Raw genomic sequence first — 23,190 nt, 5'->3', positions numbered from 1 at the left:
ACTTCGAACCAGTGCCTGGAACATGCCAGCAAAGCAGTCAATAAATGTAAGCTTCTGCTGTATTTACTCTTATTATTATATCACCTTTGTCATTAGGCTTACTTTCTACCACAGCAGATCTTATAGAATGCTGGTAACACAGAGAACAGCCAGAATTTAAATGCAGGTTGATGACTTCGGAGCCTGACTTGACCACAGTAGTACAGTATCTCTTGTGTGAAGTGTAACAATCACCTTTCTCAGGGGTCAACCCCTGCCTTGAACAGTAGAATCATCTGAAGATTTTTAAGAAATACTGACACCTGGTCGACATGCTGAGTCTCTGACTTAATTGGTTTGGGGTGAGACCCAACCATGGACATTTTTAAAAAAGGTGTCTAGGTGATTCTAAAGTGTAGCTAGGACTGAAAAAAATCTATGATCTAACCCAACAGTTTAATTTAACAGGGGAGAACACTGAGCTCCTAGGTTAGAAAGTTAACTGGTGGCAGAGTAGTGACTAGAACCTACGTCTCTCAATTCCCTCATATTCTTTCTCCAGTTTGTTGTTTAATAGAACACATTTCATTAAAAATCAGCAGAAACCCTAAGGATTACTGGTAAGTCCAACTTCAATAATAGGCAACTGATATAATCTAGAGTAAAATTAAGAACGATAAATGTTAAAAGGTTCTAGGGAAGAAGCAATGTAATACCTGATTGGCCTATAGAAAATTTTTGAGAAAAGATACATATTTTTGACTCGAAATATTTTTTTCTACTCTAAGATTCTGATACTAAGATGAAGTTTTTTTAATCTTCAGCAAAGGACATGCTTATTGATTTTTTTAGACAAAGGGGAAAGAAAGGAGGGAGAGGGGCGGGGAGGGATTAGGGAGAGAGAGAGAGAGAGAGAGAGAGATCAGTGTGAGAGAGAAACATCAACTGGTTGCCTCTTGCAAGCACCCCGACTGGGGACTGAACCCACAACCTAGGTATGTGCCCTGACCGGGAATTAAATCACAACCTTTCAGTTTACAGGACAACACTCCAACCAACTGAACCATACCAGGCCAGGGCGATGCAGAAATTTTTTCTTACATTTTTAGCATCTCTTAGTCACAGATGTTCATGATGTTATCCCTTCAACTGGATTATGTGCACTGTGCATGCTGACTTTAATTGCCATTTGAAATGTGTTCAAAATGATTATATGGTGGTATCATTGAAACAAGTTATTGTACTTAGTAAATAATAAAGGAACAGAAACAGAGTAGCAGAGTGTATATTTGATGTAAGTGAAGTAACATATGCATGGTTGGATGAATAACTACAGTTCCGTATTTTCTTGCAAAACAAGTGCTTTATGTATCCAAAGGAAAAAAATACTTATAAAATAAAGCTATTTTTGTCTTGTAACTACATAATAGGCAAGATACTTCCTATCATACTAAGCAATGGCAAAGAGAGCATGAGAAACTACCAAATCTCTTGGAATAGATGAAAGAAAATTCAAAGCAGCAAGAGACCGGCATGACCAATTAACTATCACAGTTTGACAGAGGTTTAATTCGTTGTTAAAGAAAACAGTGCTACTTACAATCGTTGGTATCTTACACCCAAAGATAGACTAGATAAGTGAAAAAACAAACAAGCTATCAGTGGACATATTTCACTTTGACTTAAACACTGATTTGCAGTTGAGCAGTTTACATATTTTTTCACGTATTCCATATGTCAGAGTAGAGGAAGGGCTCAAGCATTCTAAAGGCTTACAGCAACAGAGGATGGGGAAACGTCCCTTGAAGTTTGATATTTTCCTTACGATTTCACTTGAATTTTGTTTCTACTGCACGATCTATGTTTAACATAAATAGGCCACCATGCAGTACTCCCAAATCTTGAAAAAAAGCACATTTCTGGATTCACTGTGCTCCCCTCCTGTAACTTCCCTATTTTAATCTCAAGGTGCCCGGTTTAACTAGCATAAATGTATAAGGAAAACTTAGGTCACAGCTAGGCTTCTTTATTTGCTTATGGGGGCAGACAGCTAGTAGGCAAGAAGAGAACTATTCGTATATAGTGAATCAGAATCTCCTAACATTGTATGTGTATAAATTACAAAGTCTCTGTGTCCATTTAGGCCAATCAGGAAACAGTGGTCAAATAACTCTTAACTTAATATTTTGATAAATAATCATGACGAATATATCCAAATTCTATAAATGTATATGACCATTAACATTTTTATAGAGTACAGTAAAAAAAAAAGAGAGAGAGAGAGAAGAGAAGAGTAGGGAGATGAGACGCAGAATGACTACAGAAGTTTGAAAAAAATAATAAAAAATATAGTTAGGTGATAGGTACTATAGTCATCAGTTAAAATGGAATTATTGTAGCTTATTCCATCCAAATCAGTGCTTTAGTGAGTTTGTAAGGCTGAAGAAGAAAAAAAAAACAACCATGTGTTTCTCATGGGGTCAATATTTTGACCATGTAGCAAAGACAATATTGATACTAGTCTATTTCTCAGTAGAGTTCATCATTGTTCTTGCACTGTTTATGTTTCGGCTTTCAGACTCAAGTTACACTCAAAATATCTTAAGTGCCTATTAGGTTTCCTTAACAGATTTTTATCAAACAAAATGGGAAAGACATTGCTTTTATAGCTGATGAAATAAGACATAGAAATTTAGATATATTATTTTAAAATGTAAAAATAAATAGTAGAAAACTCAAATTGAGAAGGGAAACCAAATCCTCATATTTCATAGTAGGGAGTCAATAATATTTTATATGACAATATTAATAAATACTGATAGGCTGTCCCTTAGAACAAAAAAACTAAAATTGAACAAATAAAACACTTGTTTCTGAAAATGGGGACTAGACGTAGAAAGTAATAAAATAAGGAATCACTGGCTTTTATTTTAAACTCTTCTGTAATGCTTAATTCCTAGGTTTTTAATAAAATAAAAAAGAAAGGAGAAAACAAAAATAAATCCCATGTATCAAATGTTTACATACTAAAAAAAGAAGCTCCCACTTAAATTGGACTAAGGTAAATTTAGTACAACTAAAACGTTCAATCTGTAATCATTGCACAAAGGGTTATACAATTAAAAATATGAATAATTTAAATAAAAGGCTTAGCTAAATTCAAGTTTATTTGGGAAACATACCTAATTTTTTGATGTTAGAGGGGAAACCGTAATTCTCTCAAATAAGAAATTCTTTCCTCAAGTATCAGAAATGAAAAACTTGAATGAACGGCATTTCTTACCTTTCTGTGATTCAGTAGTTATCTCTGAGCTGCCCGTTGTTAACAATTTACAATTCTGAACCATTCAGGTTTAAACTAGCATTTCATAAGGGAGTTCTTTCAGAAATGATTCACTATTGGATGTTGTAGTTCCTATTGCTCATTTTAAAGTCCTCAAATCCCACCATCTTTTTGACACTCAAAACAGATAGAAGTTCAATGTCTTAGTTTAATGTTGCATGTTCAATTATGTTGTTCCCTGTTATGGCTGAGTAGTATGGCTTTGATGACATGTTCCCTCTTATTAATCTCTTCTATTGTACACCTAGGCAGTTTCCAGATGGGGCTATTATGAATAACACTGTTCTGTATGTTCTTATACAAGTCTTTTTGCAAAGTTATGTTTTCATTTCTTTTAGGCAAACACCTGGTAATGGAATTTCTGAGACACAGGGTCGGAGTATGCTTAGCTTTATAAGAGCCTGCCAGATCCTCTTGTGAAGTAGATATATCATATTATACTCCCACCAACAGTGTATGAGAATCCTGACTATACCATATACTTGCCAATATTTATCAGTCTTTTCAATTTCAGCTGTGCTGGTGGCAACACAGAATTTTATTTTATGGATGGTCTACATTTTATTTAACCAAGGCTCTGAAGTTAGACATTATTTCTAATATTTAGCATTTTAAATAACACTGTGAATCATACCCACATAAAAACTCTCAGTATAGACTGCTAACTTTTTCATTAAGCTAAATTAATCAAGCAGATGTTATTAACATTTGCAAATTTTTCTATTCTACATTGCTTGCTAAGAGCACTTCTGATATTTATGGCTTGACTTGTTATTTTTGAGGGGTTCTTTCCCATTGTGTGTAAAACTGAAAATAGTTGGTTAGAGAGAAACTGCTTTTTATATTTTGCAAATTTCCCCACTGAAAAGTCTTTGAGGTCTCTTATCTACAAAACAATATGCAAACAAACAAACAAACAAAACTTGTGTTCTACTTTTCAATACATGTAAACTCTTCTAAAACGCTTTAATTTTCCTTATTTTAATTTAGGCCAGAACATGCAGAACAATGATTTTTTAAAAAATGATGATCGCAGGTATCTTTAATTGCACCTGCCTTTAAGGGAAGTTTCATTTTGATGATTAAAAAATAAAGTAACTGCAGATTTTGCCTCTAATGTCAAACCTAAATATCCCTTAACTAAAATAAATTTTATTTATACATAGTAAGGAACGTGAACATTCCTAGAATGACTTGTTAGGCAGTGACCACCTGTATTTTTTCAGACTGCACTACTATCCACCCAATGTGCTTAAGCTAGAAACAGTAAAGAAATTCTTACCTTCTTTCTCTTCCCCAGCATCTAACTGGTTTCTCAAGTTCTTTACATAGCTCTTACGTTGGTATTTTCCTTCCTGTTTTCCCTATTTTGGTAGTATTTTAGTCTTTCGACATATCTTGCTTAAAATACATTAGCTTATCAAAGGACAATGAGATTTTTTTCAATGTGACAAACCCAAGCATCTAATTTCATACCTTAAAAATAAAGGGTATTTTTTTACTGCCTCGAATATAAACATCACTTCCCCTGCCATGTCAACAATGATCTTCATGATTTCATGATGTGTTCTTATTATAATTCAATACACTTATCACTTTTATTAAAAAATGAAAATGTTGTTTTCTCTTCTTAGAATCTGTACCTCATTCACCCCCGAGATACTCCCTTGTTGCCAGGATAATGCCTAATCATTCTTTCAAACTTGGTTCAGACGTCCCCTGTGAAATTCTCTCACATCGATCTTGACATTAATTTGCTCCATTCCCTGGGTAGTTATCCAGCAGTATTTTAACACTATACTAAAATTATATGTTTCAAGTTTACAAGTCAATCAAAAGAGAATGCTTCCGTTGTTCACTGGTAAACTTAAAAGTTGCTTCCTAAAGATTAAGGTAAAATCATGTCCTTTTCTATTTTAACTTATGAAAACTGCACATAAAATAATGTCTTGTTTTAAGAATGTGAAATATTTTACAAAATGAATCACTAAGGTCTTGAAACTTTATTGTAACATATATTACCACCACCTTTATGAAAGTATCTTTATGAAAATGGTAGATGGACCCTCAGGAACTAATACCTTTAAGCAAGAGAATCCTTTAAAATTTTATTCAAACTGGTCAATTAAAGTTCTACAAAAATGCGCACATAATGAACATGTTACATATGGTAACACAGTTCATCTAACAACGGAGCAATTAATATAATTAGTGACCAGGGAATACTGATATGATCAGCGGTGTAAATATGCTTATAACACAGAAATCAGAACAATTTTGATTAAAACATCTAGTAATTAATAATAGGATGCTTAAATGCTGTTTAAAATAACATTTTTTATAATAGAGGACAAATTATTTGTGTATGTACTGCTTTGTTCTTTGACATACTTTCTCTTTGGCTCTCTATCTCAGTTTACATCACTTTATTACATCCCCCCACCCTTTAAAACTCACATAAAATAAGCTACATCTACAATATACAGAAGAGTAAATAAAAACACTTACTCAATTCCATGGTAGTGACACACTGAGGCTTTTTCAAAAGGTAAAACTCGAAGTTTCCGAGGGCTAAGTTCTGGGGTCAGAACAAAAGTCTTTTCCCTGAAACAAAAAGTTTTTCATTTGTATTTAAAGTTTATTTAATTAGAGAAAATTCCAGAAAGTGTCTAAATAAAGAAATATGATTTCTTTCCGTCTTTCAGTACAACTGAATCTTACCTGGGATAAAAAGGAAGTTATATCAGGAAGGGTAATAAGAAAAGAAAGCAGGGATAGGCCTGTGGATTTTGTCTCTTGCGTCTTCCGTGCCTCATTTCTGAAGTTGTAAGCCACTTATTTTGCAAAACTCTTCTGAAGCGCGGGTAAGTCAAGAGTGGGAAATGATTTGTAGTGGGTATTCAAGAAGCAGCATTACTCTAGAAGGATTTTTTTCTCAATGTAGTGAACTAATGTTGATGCATTCAGTTAAATTCTTTTTTCGAGAGGAGTATTTAAAATGGACTTGAATCTTTGGTAATGAAGGATGTATTCACTTCCTATTGTTAACTTGTGGAGGACCCAGGTCTTTCTTTCACTGGGAATGTAGTCATCCTGACACCTACTTTAGGAGTCAGCTACCTTTAAAATATTAGAGGATATTAGAGACTAGGTGCTGCCTTCGGTTCTCCAGGGGCAGGTGTGTTAACACTAATCATAGGGTGATCTCACATAAACTGTTCATGCTTAACCCCTTCTGCACCTCGACCTGCAAGGCTGTACCAAACTCTCAAGAGGAAGGCCACTGGAATTGGATTAAGCTCTCCTGGTTACTCTAATAAGTGGCCTTCTTCTCTGCCTCAGTTGGGAGGCACAGTTCTAATGTGCTCATGTTCCCAAAGCTCAGACAGGCTGGCTGGGAGTGGAAGAATTACGCATCGGTGGTCTTTACGCAGTAATAAGAATGAAATACCAGGGGTTTGAAGTCAGAAGATTTGGAACTGCTATAGAGAAAGGCAAGTAGGTGGTAAAATACAAAGAATAAATTTCCTATCACATTTTCCCACCTGTGGCACTAGTAACGAAACTGCCCACTTGCCAGTGGAAACTATCTAGGGTACTATAGTAGGCATTTGAAATGATTATGTTAAAATGTAAGACATATATATGCTCATTAATAAATTCTAAAAACCAGAGTTTATATCCTAATGCATCCACTTAAAGTGTTCCACAAAAAGTAACACTAATAAATTGCAACGACCCTAGTGATTTGATGACTGACTATAAAAGTGAGTAATTTTGTTAGATAGAACTCTTTAAGTACCTAGCATTTTACTTCTTCCCTTAACTATGTTGTATTCCATTTCTTATTTCAAGTCCTCTCAGCAACTTTATTTTTGTTTAGTGTTACTCACACCTTGTTCTTTTTAAAAGAAACATTTTAATAAATATGTATTTTGTCAGTATTTAATATTTCATTGGTATATACATAGGAGTTATGCCTGAACTTTAATTTAATATAGCATTTTTAATGGCTCCCTGAATAGAGAGACATTGGATAGGAGTCCAAAGGAGTTCTTGATTCACTGCCATGAAAGCTCACCCCTCAACCTTAATCTTGATAGAAAATATATTTGATAATGATGCAGTGATTTACTAACATCAAGGAACTATATGAAACTTCTCTATATAAATTACTTGTAAACTACAGAAAGAATTAAATATATCTCCCCTACAGCAGCATCCAGAAAGACATCTGACAACAGGAGGGACGGCCCACATAATTCCGTTTGGGAAGACCCATTTGACTCTGCTAGTTCATGCTTAATGATGCAAAAGGATAATAATCCAAAACTAAACAGCTGAAAATGTGTACCATGTTTTTCCGTGTATAATGCACTCCCATGTTTTTGGCCCAAATTTTCAGGGAAAAAAATCTTTGGTTTTAATTTTTAATTCAATTATTTATTTATTTATATTTAGGTGGGCTTTTTTGTATTATAAAGGAATTTTAGCATTTATATTTGAACATATGGTACAAGAAATTTTATGTAACAAATAATTATAAAACACAAGAAGAGATACAAGGTACAAGAAATTTTACATACCGGTAACAAATTAGTGCTACGCATGCATAATGTGCATCCTTATTTTTCCCTCAAAAATTTGGGCAAAAAAGTACGCATTGTATATGGCAAAATGCAGAATATACTTCACTTTCTTGATTCCTATAAAAATGGGTATCAATCTCTCAAAGTAGGAGAAAAGGAATCCCACTCTAAAATGACGGTTTTTAGGTGATTAAGTTCATTAAGTCATAAAGACCCAGAGTCAACATCCTCCCATTTTCAAAGTGTCTCCTTCTCTCTCTCTCCCCTCACACCCCCTTATACATATGAAGGCAATAACCTTTATTATCGCTCTTGATATGTAATAGATCCTTTCCAAAATTCAGATTTAAAATCAGCATTTGCCAAAGCAAGCCTTTGCGAAAGTGATCAAAATGATCTATAATTTTAAGGTCCATTGGAAGGGTTTTCAAAATAATGGATTAACAATTTAAAAGAAAACAGAGTTGTGAATAAATTAAATCTCACAAGTACTTAATGTCATGTTTTTCACCTGTAATTAAGTCAACTGTAACAACATCCAGTTTTTGTTAACTAGTAACTTAGTAGAGGTTGTCTAGGAAGTCAAATTAGTTATAAATTATTCACGTAGACACTGAATTCTTATTTGATAATGTTATAGTTTCAAAAAATTTTTCTATTAAATTTCCTGTCTTCTGCAGCTGAAAGACTCTGCTCTGTGCGACTCTTTGGCATGATGACAAAGTCACGGCAAGTACGCAGCAGCCCAATCAAAACGAGAACGTAACGCAGAAAAGAGAATTAGAAATACATATTTGCAAGTCAAATTATAATTGTTTTCCTAAAAAGTACCATCCTTTGTATACAAAGTAGGAGCTACTGACTTTTATCAGGAATATGCTGAGGTTGCTTTTATTATTTCTGTTTCCTTTATACTCAATATCACAGAACACCAGGCCATTTGCGGCAAAATGTGAGGATTAAGGCCAACTGATGAGCACCGGGATCCATGCGCAAATTGAGCCACAGTGGCACAGGGTGTCAGGGAACTGGGGAAATGAGATACATTTGTTTTTTAAATGATTTTTCAAAATTAACTGGAAATTATAACTGCATTACCTACCCCTTTTGAACCTGTAAAGGTTGAAGATCTCCCACTGGTAATCCATCTGAGGTAAAGAATTTCAGCAATTCTTTAGCGTCCAATAATGTGATCGAGTCCCGTGCACCCTCTTTGTGCCCCAGCAACTGTTCAGAAGAACGAGGTAATGAGCCAGCTCTGGGAAAATAATGTATGAAGGTTTATTAAAAGTCGATTAGAATTCACCATGGTCAGGAAAAGATGACATGAGCAGAAATCATAAAAATACGCAAAGAAAATTGAAGAGCTATACATTTAGGAAGAAATTAAAATAAACTCTTTGCAAATCGCTTAGTATCAAAGTATATTTTTTAAAAACCTACAGATCACAGTGAAACCTGCAGGTACTATATCAGCAATGCTACTACTTAACTAAAATAATTATATTCTTTATATGTAATGGCATGATCAATCATTTAGTAGTATAAAGTTATCAAATCTCTTACATTAAGCATTAAATCAAAACTCTTACGTGCTCTGAAACCTCACAGTATTGTAAATTTTATGGGTAGAAGCTTGAATGTTCCAATTTTCTACGAACTTGGAAGACCACCTGAAGCACAGCCCTGAAATGAGACAGTGACCAGAAACCTCTCCCCTGTCCCACGTGGCCACGATCGCAGCGCTGTGAGCAAGCACTGAGTCATTACTGCCCCTGAAATAACATGCAGGGCTGTGTGCTTCTCCAACGGTTTTACATACGATATATTCTTAATCCTCACAAGTTTCCTCAAAAAAGACAGAATAGGTCTTACATCAAAATCAAGATAACACCTGAAAATAAGTACTTTTTAAAGTGAAAAGCAGCATCCCACACCTAAAAAACCAATTGGTAGTTTCACTTTTCACATAATGCACAATAGTTTGCGTTACAGACCCAGGGTAACATACTGTCTGAAAAGATAGAAGTAGACTGACTCTGAATTAGGTACCATTTCTACTCTGTCACTCTATTTATGAATCCAAAAAGCTCTTAGTAACTTCTAAAAACTTGAAAGAGAAAAACACTTCAGTCTCAGAGAATTTTAAAGGTTTTGCCAAATACTGAGTCATAGGTCATGCTTTGGCCCTGTCACCAAAGTATAAATAAAGTCTTTCAATAATGGCACAGGAAATTAATTTCCTAACTTCATATCAGTTCAACTATTTCCTGATTATTTTACTACTAAAATCAAGCATTTTTATTGATAATTACATGATTAAAATGTTGAGATTATGGGTTAAAAGTTACATTTCTATACATAAAAGATCAATAATGTAACCAATGGTGCCTCTTTCCCATTCCCTTTATTTTTAAATTGAAAATATAACTCTAATAAAAACAGTCAGACAAGAAAATACTCAAGGATGTTCTATGAACTTTATACTCCAGGAGGGCAAGAACTGTATTGTGAGCTGAATTTAATTTCTATATAGCTATTCTCTAGTAGTAACTCACAAATGCTTCTTAATGAAAATTACTCTCAATCATTTTATATGCTAGATGTAATGGGGAAGTGTATAATTTGCATTTATATAGAATCCTGGACATAAGGATATCAAAGCAATTTAAAAGCCTGTTTATGATAAATTGCACTACCAAATATGTTTTGGGTTAAAAACAAAGAAACGAAAACCACAGCACTAATAATGCTTTATTTTGCTCAGTGTTTTCCAGCTTACGAGGTATCTTTTCATACAGTATCTCATTAAATTTTCACAGCTTTGAAGGAGAACTGGCATTGTCTTCCCCTCTTAAAGATGGAGGCCACAAAGTCACAAAAAGGTGACTGAGTTCGTCTAAAACCAAATTTGAATGACTTCTGAATTTTACCAAGCATTGACCCTCTGTGCTCCAGTTAAACCCATTTAAACACAAGATAAATTCTGAAAATAAGCAAAATAACTTTGTCTATAACAAAGAATTCATTGGTATTTCCCATATTTTGAAGTGTCCACAAATACTTATTGAGCATTTACTTTGTAAGTCTCATTGAAAGGTACTAAAAAGAGTTCACTGAGGATAATTTATAGATTTTTAATCAAGGCCCATGATTTAGTGTACAGATTGACTTGAAGTAGGAGAAAGGGGGTAAGGAGGGTGAAAAGAGAGAAACATACCAATGTAGAATGAGTAGAAAAGGTGCAAAAAAATAAGTCTTATGAAAGATTAACATAGTCCTTGGATGCTTAAGGAAGATAGCAATGAGTTGCAGCATTTTAAAAAGGCTTATGAGAAAGCTGATATTTGATTTAGACTTCGAAAGACAAACAACCTTCCGGTACAAGATGGTGGATTAAACACACACAGTCTCTCCATTCAACAAACAGAAATCACAATGGTGAAGTTTCAGACACTAAGTAGACCAAAGAGTTCAATGAATTTCAAAAATTTATAAACTGGAACAAGAGCCTCAAGGAGAACTGGAGATAAACCTACAAAACAGGTAGAATCTGTCTTCTTCGTCCCCTCCCCTGGAGCCCCAGCAGCTCTATACTTGGGTTCATTAGGTGACTGGGCAGAAATCATACAGCGTGTTGTAAGAATCCTCTGAGAACAGGCATTCAATCCCACCCTCTCACACCGTACATCACCCCATGCTTTTTCCTTCAGATTAAAGACAGAGAGGCTGCTCTCTGAAGACCCAGAACCAGGCGTTTGCCCCAGTGTCTGTGGTGATGTGCCCAGAGCAAACCCCTCTTAGTGCTGGGCGAGGACCAAGGCTGCCTGCCCCAGGTGGCCTCAAGTCAAGCTTGTCAGGCATGCTCTCCCCTGCATCCCCCCCACAATATTAAATCGGTTACAGCAGGTCAGGAACAGCACGACACAAATATAGAGCAAGTATATGCCAACTACCCAGATAGAGCAGCCTAGTACAAAATTCGTAGCTGTGAACAAATACAAACTACTAGACACTGGTGAAAAACTACACATGATAGAACACCAAAGGAACAACAACAAAAATCAGATCCAAAGAATGGTAAGATCATTCAACAAAAATATAAAACAAGCTAAAAAACTCTAATATCTTTATAGTATTTTTCTCAGTTCTCATTATGAATTAAAAAATAGGTTACTAATGAAAAAATAGGGTAGGGAAAGAGAATTATTAGTAATTTAAAGTATGACTTCACTTAACCAAAAAAATGAAAGCAAAGGTCAAGGAAATATCCTAGGACATAGGGTAGAAAAAAAATAAAGAAATGGATTATTGAGAGAAAATCAAATTAGAATGAAAAATCAATCCAGGATGTCTAACATTAGTTAAAACAGATATTTCAAAGAGATAAGAAAGAAAGAAAAAAAGACGAAATGGAGAATATTCTCTAAGAAATAACAAAAAAGCCCTGACTGGTATGGCTCAGTGATTTGTGTGGCATCCTGCAAACAGAAAGGTCTCCAGTTCAATTCCCAGTCAGGGCACAAGCCTGGGTTTGTGGGCCAGGCCCCCGGTTTGGGACTTGCAAGAGGCAACCGACTGATGTTTCTCTCCCACATCAATGTTTCTCTCCCTCTCTATCTCCCTCCCTTCCCCTCTCTCTAAAAATAAATAAATAAAATATATAATAATAATACTAAAAAAGAAATAACAAAAGAATATTTCCCAGAGCTGGAAAATAAAAAGTCATAGGACCAAATCATTTCACACCATGATGTCCTCATGTAATTTCAGAACATTAAGGAAAATAGAAAATTCTAGGTGTCCCAGAGACAGAAAAACAACACCTATTAAACAACAGAATTTGAACTGGCATCAGACTTCTCATTAAGACATGAGATCCAAGAAAATACAGGCTTAATTTAGAAATGTGATCAAAAGAAACAACAGGATAACAGTTGTACAGGTAGAAAGGGTGAGTCCCATTTAAAGTAGGTGCAAGAAAATAACCCCAAGAAGAAAAATAATTGTCTATTGCAAATATCATAAGGTTCAGAGATGGAAGATGGATTAGAAGTGAAGAGAAACAGAGGTGTTAATTTCCTCATCTTTCACAATGGAAAGTTAAAAGATATCATCTAAAATTAATCGACAAGAAACTGAGGTTCTTTTGTGAGTGACCTGTCCTCCTGTCCTCTTCTCAATCTCCTTCCTAGATTGAATTCTTCCTCCTGATCTAGAAACATGAGAAATCTTCAAGGAATAATCTTAGGCCTTCTTTTCTTTTCTTTATATGGTTTCACAAAGTGATCTTATCCACTAGTGTGTATTTAAAAATCCCTATTCATAGACCCAAATGGACTTCCAGATTTCTCCTGTAGTCCACTTGATAGGTACACATGTATAATCCATAGAGCAGTAATTTCCAACTGGTGTGCTACAAAAATTTTTAAAACATGCAATACCTGACTATTTAGTGACAGGTACTGACCTCCCTTCCCTTAGATTGTCAAATAAAAAATGACAACAGCCAACACAATAGCCATCCAGTATGAAAGTCCTGTCTTGAACCATAAATACATAGATCATACAATAGAGTTGCATCTTATTGGTCACATCGCATAAGAAAGTTACGTGCATCTGAATAGTTAATTCTTGGTACCAGAAATCCTTATACACAAGCATAGGCACCTGATTTTTTTTTAAAAAAGTCACTTTTGAGCAAAAAGGATAGGTAATTACTATTTTTATTTTTTAGGTCAATCAAAATTATACCATTTTTTAGTCAGATTGGCAAAAAATATATTTTTGGTATGCCTCAGAATTTTAGTAATTAGTTTATGTATGCCACGAGATAAAAAAGGTTGAAAATTGCTGCTATATAGTAAATTTAGCATCCCTAATGCAGAACTCTTGATTTTTCTACCCGAAGGTTCTCACCCCAACTTTCTACCAATCTTCCTCATCCCATAAGTGAAAAGATACCACTCACTCTGTTGTTCAAGCCAGAAATATAAATGATCTTGGATGCCTCTCTTTCCTTCTCCTCCACATCCAATCTATCACAGAAAGTTTTATTCTGGCTTACCATCAAAATAGATCCAAATTTGTTCTCCACTACTACTCTAGTGAGAAATCAAAGTTATCCCTCATTTTGCCTATAGAAATGCCACCTAACTGATCTCTCTACTCCTAATATTTCTTCCTGCAATCCATTTGCTGCAAAAGAGCAAAAGTAATTTTGCAAAATCAGACTGCATCAGTTTTTAGTATAAAATCTTTCAAAAGCTTATCAATGCACTGACAATAAAATCCAAAATCCGTATGATCTATAATGCACTTCATTCAGCTCAAATGTAATCTCCTTGAAAAACTGTCCCTGACCATCCAACCTGATCGAAACTCCCATCACGTCCCTCCCCTCAACAAAGACGATTATTCTCCCCAGTCCCTTTGTCTCCTTCCTTCACTGCGCATAGAATAATTAGTTGTTACTCAATAAATACCTGTTGATATATATGAACAAAATGTTATAGCTAGCCATAAATGCTATCAACAGAAAGGCTATAAATAAAAATGTGACTTGCAATACTTTGAAAGAAAGCAACGGAAGATGGTCTGAAAAACCATTCACGAAAATGTTCACTGTGATTATGTGCGCCCAGAAACCACAAGTAGAAGGCAGGAGAAGGAGAATGTTTTCTCAATATGCTGCTCTGTGGTTTTCTCTCTGTCTCTCTTTCTCTCTCTCTCCACCTACCTATCTTTCTAAAGTATATAATTCTTTTATAATAAAACTATAAAAAACTAGTATCTCAAAAACACAATGTAAGAAGTCAGAAAGTTCACTTAAAAATACTGAGCTGTTTAAGTATTACCTTATTTTTTGTTTAGCTTTTTCAAATGTTTCCAAATTTTGAAGAGCATGCCTCTCTGGCCATTCCAGAGGATTGATTTCCATTAGACTCGAAGAAATAGCTTCCACTGGACAGGTATCTAAAGAGAAGGAAATACACATAAGCACTGAAGAGTATAAACATACTGAATTTTGCTCCATAAAAACGTACACATGTAGATATAGGCACACGTCCCTGTGGGTGTGTGGACGGGGGTATGTGCATGAGTGTGTATAAAGGAATGTTGGATTCACTGTGTAATACTTACCTCAGGCATTTAGTAAGGCTATCTGATGGCCTGAACTGTGCAAAATGCCACAGCAAAGGTTTTTGGAAATGAAAAAAAAAAAGAATCACTATTAAGTTTTATTTACTTACTACCTCCTCATAATAAAAGTGCATCACTTAAGACATACAAGTCCCTTGGCTCCTAATAAAGAGTTCTGTGACTATTCTCTTCTAGTTAGATTCCTAGAAGAAATAAAATTTCTTCAAAGTTTGTGTTTAGTTTCTTAACCAACAAATACACAGCATTTACTTCATACAAGACAACTTTCTAGGCAAGTAACAAATAATTCATTTAGTACTCATATTAATCTACATCACCCCTAATCTAAAGATTAAAAAACTGAGTCGTTAGGAAACTTGCCCACAGTCACATAGCAAGCAAGCCACAGAGCCGGGATCCGAAGTCTCCCTTGTGCGCCTGAGCCACCGCCGTAACTGGGAAGCTGTGCTCTCTCACTTACTGAACGTGTCCATCCCCCAGTTCCACACGTAGCCCCACAGTCTCCAACATCTTTCAGATTACTCCAAACTACTCCTTAACTTTGGTACTGATGTATAGCAATGATGAAATGATAATGACAACATAAATAACAGCTCAATAATTTTTTGGCATTTATTATGTTCTAAGTGACTTATATGTATCAACTCATTTAATCCTCACAATAAGCCTAGGGAGTGAGCAATATTATTGAGCCCATTTTAAACACAAGGAAAGAGAGGCAGGGAGAGGTTAAACAGCTTGCTCAAAGACATTCAGCAAACAAATGACGAAGCTGAGATTGGAACCCTGGCAGTCTAGCTCCTGAGCCTGGGCTCCTGAAGGGGGCTCCAGATGCTACGTTTATATTTTGCTTTCCAAATAGATCAGAAGCCCATAGAAAGCCAAGAACCCAAACATTTACTTCTTTGTATATCTTTCTGGTGTCAAACAGACAAAAAATACTCAACAAACATTATTGTTAACTTGATTCTTCAGTCATTTTCTTATTAATCTAAGGAATAAAAATGATTCTCACAGAATAAAAACGAAAATTATCCTGTACATTTAAAATGTTAGGCAACCTTCAAATGCCTTTTTGTTACATCTTGAAAAGCGTCATCCCAAGCAAATTCATCATAATAGAAACCAGGAAAATAGAAACGCAAGTTAATATAGAAATGACTTCCTCCTCCCTCAGTTAAGTCTGCTGACTGTTCCTGCTATGATGAATGGCAAATGTGGAGCATATCATATGCAGTTTTAACTATATTAAATTTTCTATGCAGGCTCTGCTTTTCTCACCTTATGAAAACAGAGCTTAACAGAAATCACCCATTCAAGCAGCTTAGAGTAGCATGGATCGCCTTAAAAGCTTCTCCTGCTGCAGAAAAACAATTATTACACTGAACGTGCTTTGTAAAAGAAGTAACCAGAACATGTTTAATGTTTAAATGATTAGAAATACAGCTCATCAAATATATACACATATACACACACACACCTACCAGTAACTCTTCCTTTAATTAATGTCATTGACAAGTGCTCTAATTTTACGTAAAATGACAATGAAACCAACTTGATTCATATGAACAAGAGTTAAGTTTCTATGGCATTTCGGCAACATTATAATGAAACGACATTGAATGAAATGATGTTACTTGAGTGCCTGCTGTACTTGTGTATACAAATATATGTCATTATTTAAATTTTAAGGTTCATTTTATTTTGATCAATATTTTATTAGTTTTAATAATAAACAGTAACTGTCATAAATGTCACACACAAAAAAGAGCTAATATTTAGAGTAACAAAAAAACTTACCATTCAATGGATTGGAGGTATTAATTTTGTCTGTTTTTCTTGTCATTGTTTTAGGAATAACAGAATCAAAATGATCTAAAAAGTGTTCCCTTGTGAGTGTTAATAGATGTTTGAGTTCACCGACAGACAATACTTCAGGCTGCTCTGCCAACTTTCTCCTTTCTGAAAGACAATAGATCCACAGGATTAACTATATCACTATTATTTTAAATTCTATCTAAAGCACATTGGCTACTCATTTTATGGGAAATATTCACGAAACTAAAACAAGTGAATTTACCCAGCAAAACAACATGCTTGTGTAGGCCTACTTTCGTTTTAATCCCATTTGTAGATAATGGTAGAATTTCAAGTTTTGTGAGAGAAACAGAAAGACACTAATTTGTTAACACTGAAAGGTGATAACAGTAAAGAAAGTTTACAAGTTTTCAAAAATATCTTGCAGAGCCTTATGCTGGTGTTTTTGTAAATATAAAACCTGTAAGATTTTATTGAAACATGTTAAATGTGGTATCTTGGTCACTGCTACCTATTTCTTCTCTTTTCCAAAACCTAAGATCACAGTAAAGGAATAAGAAAAGATAACCAAAGGAGAAATGATGACGAACGACAGTTTCCACGCACCTTGGGAGATAAGACAGTGGTGGAGTCGGCACAGCAGAGGCGCTGCCTTGAGGTATTAGGGAGACGCTGGCGAGGTCCTGAGCTCAAACGGGACTGGATCCACGGAGGCTCATGGAGGGGCCAGTGAGAACGAAATGTCCCCACCCACCCACCCTCCAGCCCTCATAGCCAGATGACTTTGCTCGTATTTTTGGGGGGCAGAAACCGAAGAGAGTCTCAAACTATGAAATATCAAGTACATTAAAGGTAGTATTGACGCTGGGGTTAAAGCTAAGGGGTTAAGCAAGAGTCTCACACAGAATGGCCGGGCTCCTAGCCCTGTGGTCAGAAAGCCGGCCGCTACGCATGCCCACTGGAGAGATGAAAGCATTCTCCTTCTGAAAAACTGGATGCTCCCAGAGAAAAGGTATGGATACAGATATCAAAGTGAGAGTAGAGACAAAATCTCCCAGACAAAATGTTGAATTGTTACTCCACCACTCTACAATGCAGCTTGCCAGGTACTACATCATATTAGAGTGAGGCGTATAGAACTTCCCTCTTAAAACAGGTCAGAAAAAAACAAAACACCAGACTTTTAAAAGAAAGATGTTGAGGGGAGAGGGGCTCTGCACTGCCATGATCCTAAGACATGTGTAAGGACTGAGCAAGGAACAGTTGCAGCTCCCTTCTCCCTCCATCACTCACTGAGCTAGTCTGGAGAAGCAAGCTGGCACGCTCTGTTCAGACTCTTCCTCTCCAAATTTTATCTGAGCCATCAGAACGCATGCTCTCCGCAAGGTGCTCGGTTTCTAGCACCTAGACCCGGCAGTCACTCGGGGCATAAATTCAATTCTGGGTATATGTATCAGAAAACCTACCCAGCTGCAGATCTAATAAGTCATTTCCTTCAGCCCAGCTTTTATCTGTAATTTATCACCATCTGAGTGTGTGTCCTAAGTTTATATCTTAATTGCTTCCAACTTTGAAAGGGAAAATGGGTATTATTCACTGGCCCCCACTCAACTAAATAAAAAAAGTCCAGGATGAAAAAGAGAGGTTAAAATAAGCAAAGAGAAAAAAAGGAGCCCCACAGAAATAATAACACTGCAGGGAAAAAAAAGTTTGCTGAAATTAATATTGTCATAGAAATAAGAAAAAATACTACACCCCTGAAACAAGTGCAGGATGCTTTGAAAAAAGAACAATCAATGGACAAGAAAAGACTTTTTAAAATTAAGCCCATAAAAAGCTCGGATTTTTATAATTCCATAATAATGGGCTCAAGATGCAAGATATCCCTTAGAAACTAGAACAAAAATATGTAAAAAGGAAAAAGTAGGCATTCTGTCCAGAAGACCAATGTATAACTAATAAGCGTTCTAGAAAAAGAGAAAAGAGGAAATGAGAGAAAGGAAATTATTAAAGAGATAAGTTTTTTCACTTAAGAATGGGAATATTCTACTAAAATGGCTCATCAAGTACACAGCCCAAAAAATGGGAGAGGGACAGGGAAATATACACCCTGCAATCAGAGTAAAACTTTTAGAGGCAAAGCTTCTGGAAATACAGGTTCTAGAAGAGAATAAAAACAAATAAACCAAAACAGAGCACTGCAAAGGATAAGAACTGTGTTCAATTCATTCACACAGCAACACAGATAATGACGGAGAATATCTTCAAAATTCCGAAGAGATTTTCATACTGGAATCCTATAGGAATTACCAGTCAAGTACAGATATTTTCAGACATGCAAGAACTCGAGAAATGCATACTCCATAAGATTTTACTCAAGAAATGATTGGCACATACACTCCAACTAAACAAATGAGTAACCCAAGGAAAAGGAGGAGGATGAGTCTAAACGAAAGGAGACTGGAAGAGGAGAGAAGAGAGAGCCTCTAGGATATCTGGAGTCCGGAAAGTAATCTGTCTACAATGGAGTGAAATAAAGAAATGCTCTGGAAAAAAAATGAAGAGAAATAAAATGGAACTGCTGTGCTTGAACCTACGATGAATTCAATGATGGGTGAGTGGCAGAAATATTGGAGTCTACGGAAAACATACCAATGTTTTGTCTGTACAGAAGAATAGGCAAATGAAAAACAAAGTGACCATCAACCAAAAGCAAAACAGATTATGCAAGGAAGAAGAGTTGATCATTAGTAATCATCATATATGACATGACTCAACAGTAAACTTGTATATATAGTGACAGTACTGTTAGAAGCAACCACAGATTTAACTGAAATTCATGACTTCACTATATGGGGTGGGAAGAGAAAGTGAAGCTGATGTGGGAACGCTAAGTCTTTATCTTAGATCTTAAGATAATGCCTGAAATTGGTAAATCAGGAAACAGCAGCCTACACGTATTATTTAGAAAACTGGAGGAAATGTCAGAAAAAGCAGCCGGAAGAGGCGAGGTTCGCTGCCGGTGGGCGGAGACCTAAAGTCGGGGAGGGGAGGGGCCCCTGCCACTCTCCACATGAAGTTTCCCAGTTCCATTTCAATGTTTAAACTATACTCATGTATTACTTTTATAAAAATACCTTATTTTATAAAACTCCTCTTGACTATCAATATTTTCTTCTATAATAAATAGCAAAGTATAAACCCACAGAGAATTGAATTCATTGAACATTTATAATGCACGGCCTGCAGAGGCAGCGCTGTGCCCTCAGGCGCAGAGGCAGAAGGCAGATTCATCACACCAGGCGGGGTCGGCACATCCATAATCCACGGGAATAGGCTGGCTGTGGTTTTCAGGAGAAACACCTCTGTGAAATCCCACCTCACCAATGGGGATATGGGGAGGGTCATTCCAGTCTGCCCCGAGGTAAGTAACAGATGGTTTCTGCAGTCAAGAACACTAGTCGTGGTGGAGTAAGAGTAATAATAGATGCTGCGTTTATTACATCTTCCTAGTGAGAAAATAAAATGCTGCTGGGAGCGATGCTAAAACAAAAGTTATCAATGATTTTTCATTTCATCTGAAAGATGTACAGTAAGTCATAGGCTTTGGAGATAAGCCCTACACGTTTATTAACTCTAAAAACATACTTAAATCATGCGCCTGATATGCTTATTAGAACTGTCAATTATATGACAATACTGGGCAATCTGGAGAGCAGAGTAAGACTTCCTGATGATCTCGATGACAGAACAAGGGAGAGGGAAAGAAAGTAGATGAAGTTTAACAGGGTTACGAGCAGGATAATTTACCTTGGTGAAAAATGATCTACACAAATGAGGTTGCACACAAGTGGCGGATAGACTCAGAAGAAATATAATGGACTAGTCAAAACATAAATTGGCAAAAGAATGCCATTCATAAAAAAAGCTGGCAATAACTAAGAATTTCTTAAGAAAAATACAGAGTAGAAGGATATCAAAAGGATCAGCAGACTGAGTATCAATCAGCTTTGCACTAGGTCCTGTGGATGTTAAAAGCAGTGATCACAATACTGGAATAAAACAACAGCACTGCTGTTTTCGTATTCCTTTTGCATCACACTGAACAACTTTTTATTTAAAAATTAACAACATTCTTAAACTTTTTCTTTAAAAACCAGTGCAACGAGATGTTAATATTTCCAAATACAAAAAGTTATAAATTACAAAAAAAATTAGGTAAATATAATTATAAATTTTAATTATATTTTTTTCTTAATCACATTCACATTGGGTCCATTACAAAAATATTTAAATTATAGGAGTTTACTAATACATTATTGACAGAGGGTAAATCATCTAAATCTAGAGAGAAAAATATAAGCATCAAAAAACAACACAGCCCTGGCCAGGTTGCTCAGTCAGTTGGAGCGTTTGGTCCCATACACCAAATGGCTGGAGGTTCAATCCCAGGTCAGGGCACACACTTAGGTTGTGGGTTGAATCCCTGGTCAGGTGACTATGGGAAGCAATTGATCAATATTTTCATCTCACAATGAGGTCTCTCTCTCTCTCTCTCTCTCTCTCGTTCTGTCTCATTCTCTCTCTTTCTCTTCCTCTCTAAGATCCATAAACATATCCTTGGGTGAGGATTAAAAAGAAAGAAAGGCTGATAACCAAGTTAACAATGAGTAATAGAGTAAAAAGCCTTAAACTCTGACCCATGAAAAAGTGTTAATTTCTTGATTAAGGAAAAACTCTTAACACCAACTTCGTCCAGTATGTGATACGTGCTTAATTATCACTGGTAGTCATAATTACTGTCTAAGGATCAGTGCTCAAGTTAATGTATTAATTCTGTGAACTTGCATTTTCTTTTATTTGTAGTCTCCATCCTCATATGACTGCTAAAATATATAAACAGACATTTTATAAAGAGATCTAGATTAACCAGAAAAAAATTTAGGTATGTTTTCTAGCATACAGTTAAAAATGGTGAAATACAAAATTTTCCTGGAGAAATATTCCTATAAATGTTAATAGAGATGTACAAATAAATAGGAATAGTAGAAAAATAGTTGCAGACTTTTTCTACTCTACATCACCTCTACAAGAAAAAGAACAGTTCTACAAATGAGTGTCATACCTAAAAGACAAAGCATATGAGAAAAAGTGTGGAAACAATGATGCATGATGTCTGAACAGTCAACATCCTTACAGTAAAATAAAATGTACAAATTGTTACTTACTCAGACATTCTTTCAAAGCCAAAGTCTGAACATGAGCTAACTGCTTCTCTCTCTGTATAAGTTGCTCCCCAGAAAAATGTGGAAGTGACATGAAATCAAAAGGAAAGCCTGAGACAGAGAAAAAAGACAGTATTAAAGATGTTTTATGATAACAATTAATATTCAGTTCCCAGCTAGTGTGTTATTATGCAATTTAAAAAGTAAAAGTCAATTGCTCATCTCTCTTGATCTTGCATATTTCAAAATAAAAAGTTTACACATACTAAATTATTGTGCATTTTCAACTTTGACTTGCTTCTTAAATAGAGGGAATTTAAGGAGCAGGGTAGAATTCTCTCCATAACACTGTCTTCTACAGGCTGAGCTACTGAAACTCTTACGCAGAAGGGGTCAGAGAGAGAATGAAGAGGGTAGAGAGGGTCAAATACATGGTGAAGGAAGGAGACTGGAGTTTGGGTGGTGGACACACAAGGAAGTATACAGGTATTGTATGATCAAGTTGGATATCTGAATCTTACACAATGTTATTAACCAATGTTACCCCAATAAATTTAATTAAATGAAAAAACGAGTAGGGTCGTTAGTCTTTAAAGATGGCCCCCCAGTGAACCACACATCCTGCTGTTCACGCACCGTGTAGTCCTTCCGCAAGGAATCCTGGCTGGTGCTGTGAAACCAACCAAGTATGGTAAAAGTGACAGCGAATGGCCTCTAGGTTAGGTCGCAGAAAGCCTTGAGGCTTCTTAGAACAATCGCCGTGAGTTAGTGACCACCGAAGAAACGAGACCGCCCTGTGACGGTGATGTCGTGAGAGAGCCCAAGCAGGCCGTGAGGAAAGGACACAGCAAGGGAGAGTCGCCTCTCCTCTGTTCCCGCCATCCTAACCCAGGTGCCAAACACGTCGGGGGACCAGCCGTATCGCCCACCCAGCCCTGTTCAGTCTTCAAATGACCGGAGCGCCAGCTGCGTGCGACCGCAGTCATCTGTGGGACCTCAAAACAGAACCAGCCAGCTGATCGAGTCTACAGGACTATGCGACGTAAACGTAAAAATAGTCACTTCTGAGCTA

At 36.0% G+C, this 23,190-nt stretch overlaps 1 protein-coding gene across 3 annotated transcripts in view; it reads right to left on the bottom strand.

The window, feature by feature from the left end:
- The window catches only part of MTBP (MDM2 binding protein), a 54,457-nt gene that overhangs the window by 6,151 nt on the left and 25,116 nt on the right, over positions 1-23,190 (bottom strand). For all 3 annotated transcript variants that reach the window (XM_054590085.1, XM_054590086.1, XM_054590084.1), the window contains exons 13-17: positions 22,122-22,229; positions 16,876-17,037; positions 14,769-14,886; positions 9,014-9,169; positions 5,831-5,926 (exon numbers count right to left, since the gene is read on the bottom strand). In XM_054590085.1, the coding sequence (XP_054446060.1) occupies positions 5,831-5,926; positions 9,014-9,169; positions 14,769-14,886; positions 16,876-17,037; positions 22,122-22,229 (640 nt within the window). The remainder of the gene's footprint in view (positions 1-5,830; positions 5,927-9,013; positions 9,170-14,768; positions 14,887-16,875; positions 17,038-22,121; positions 22,230-23,190) is intronic.

The sequence above is a fragment of the Pteronotus mesoamericanus genome, unplaced genomic scaffold (assembly GCF_021234165.1).
Source record: "Pteronotus mesoamericanus isolate MK-2021 breed Mesoamerican mustached bat unplaced genomic scaffold, CSHL_Meso_final scaffold_174, whole genome shotgun sequence".
NCBI lineage: Eukaryota > Metazoa > Chordata > Mammalia > Chiroptera > Mormoopidae > Pteronotus > Pteronotus mesoamericanus.
This window is presented reverse-complemented; position numbering and strand designations above follow the sequence as displayed.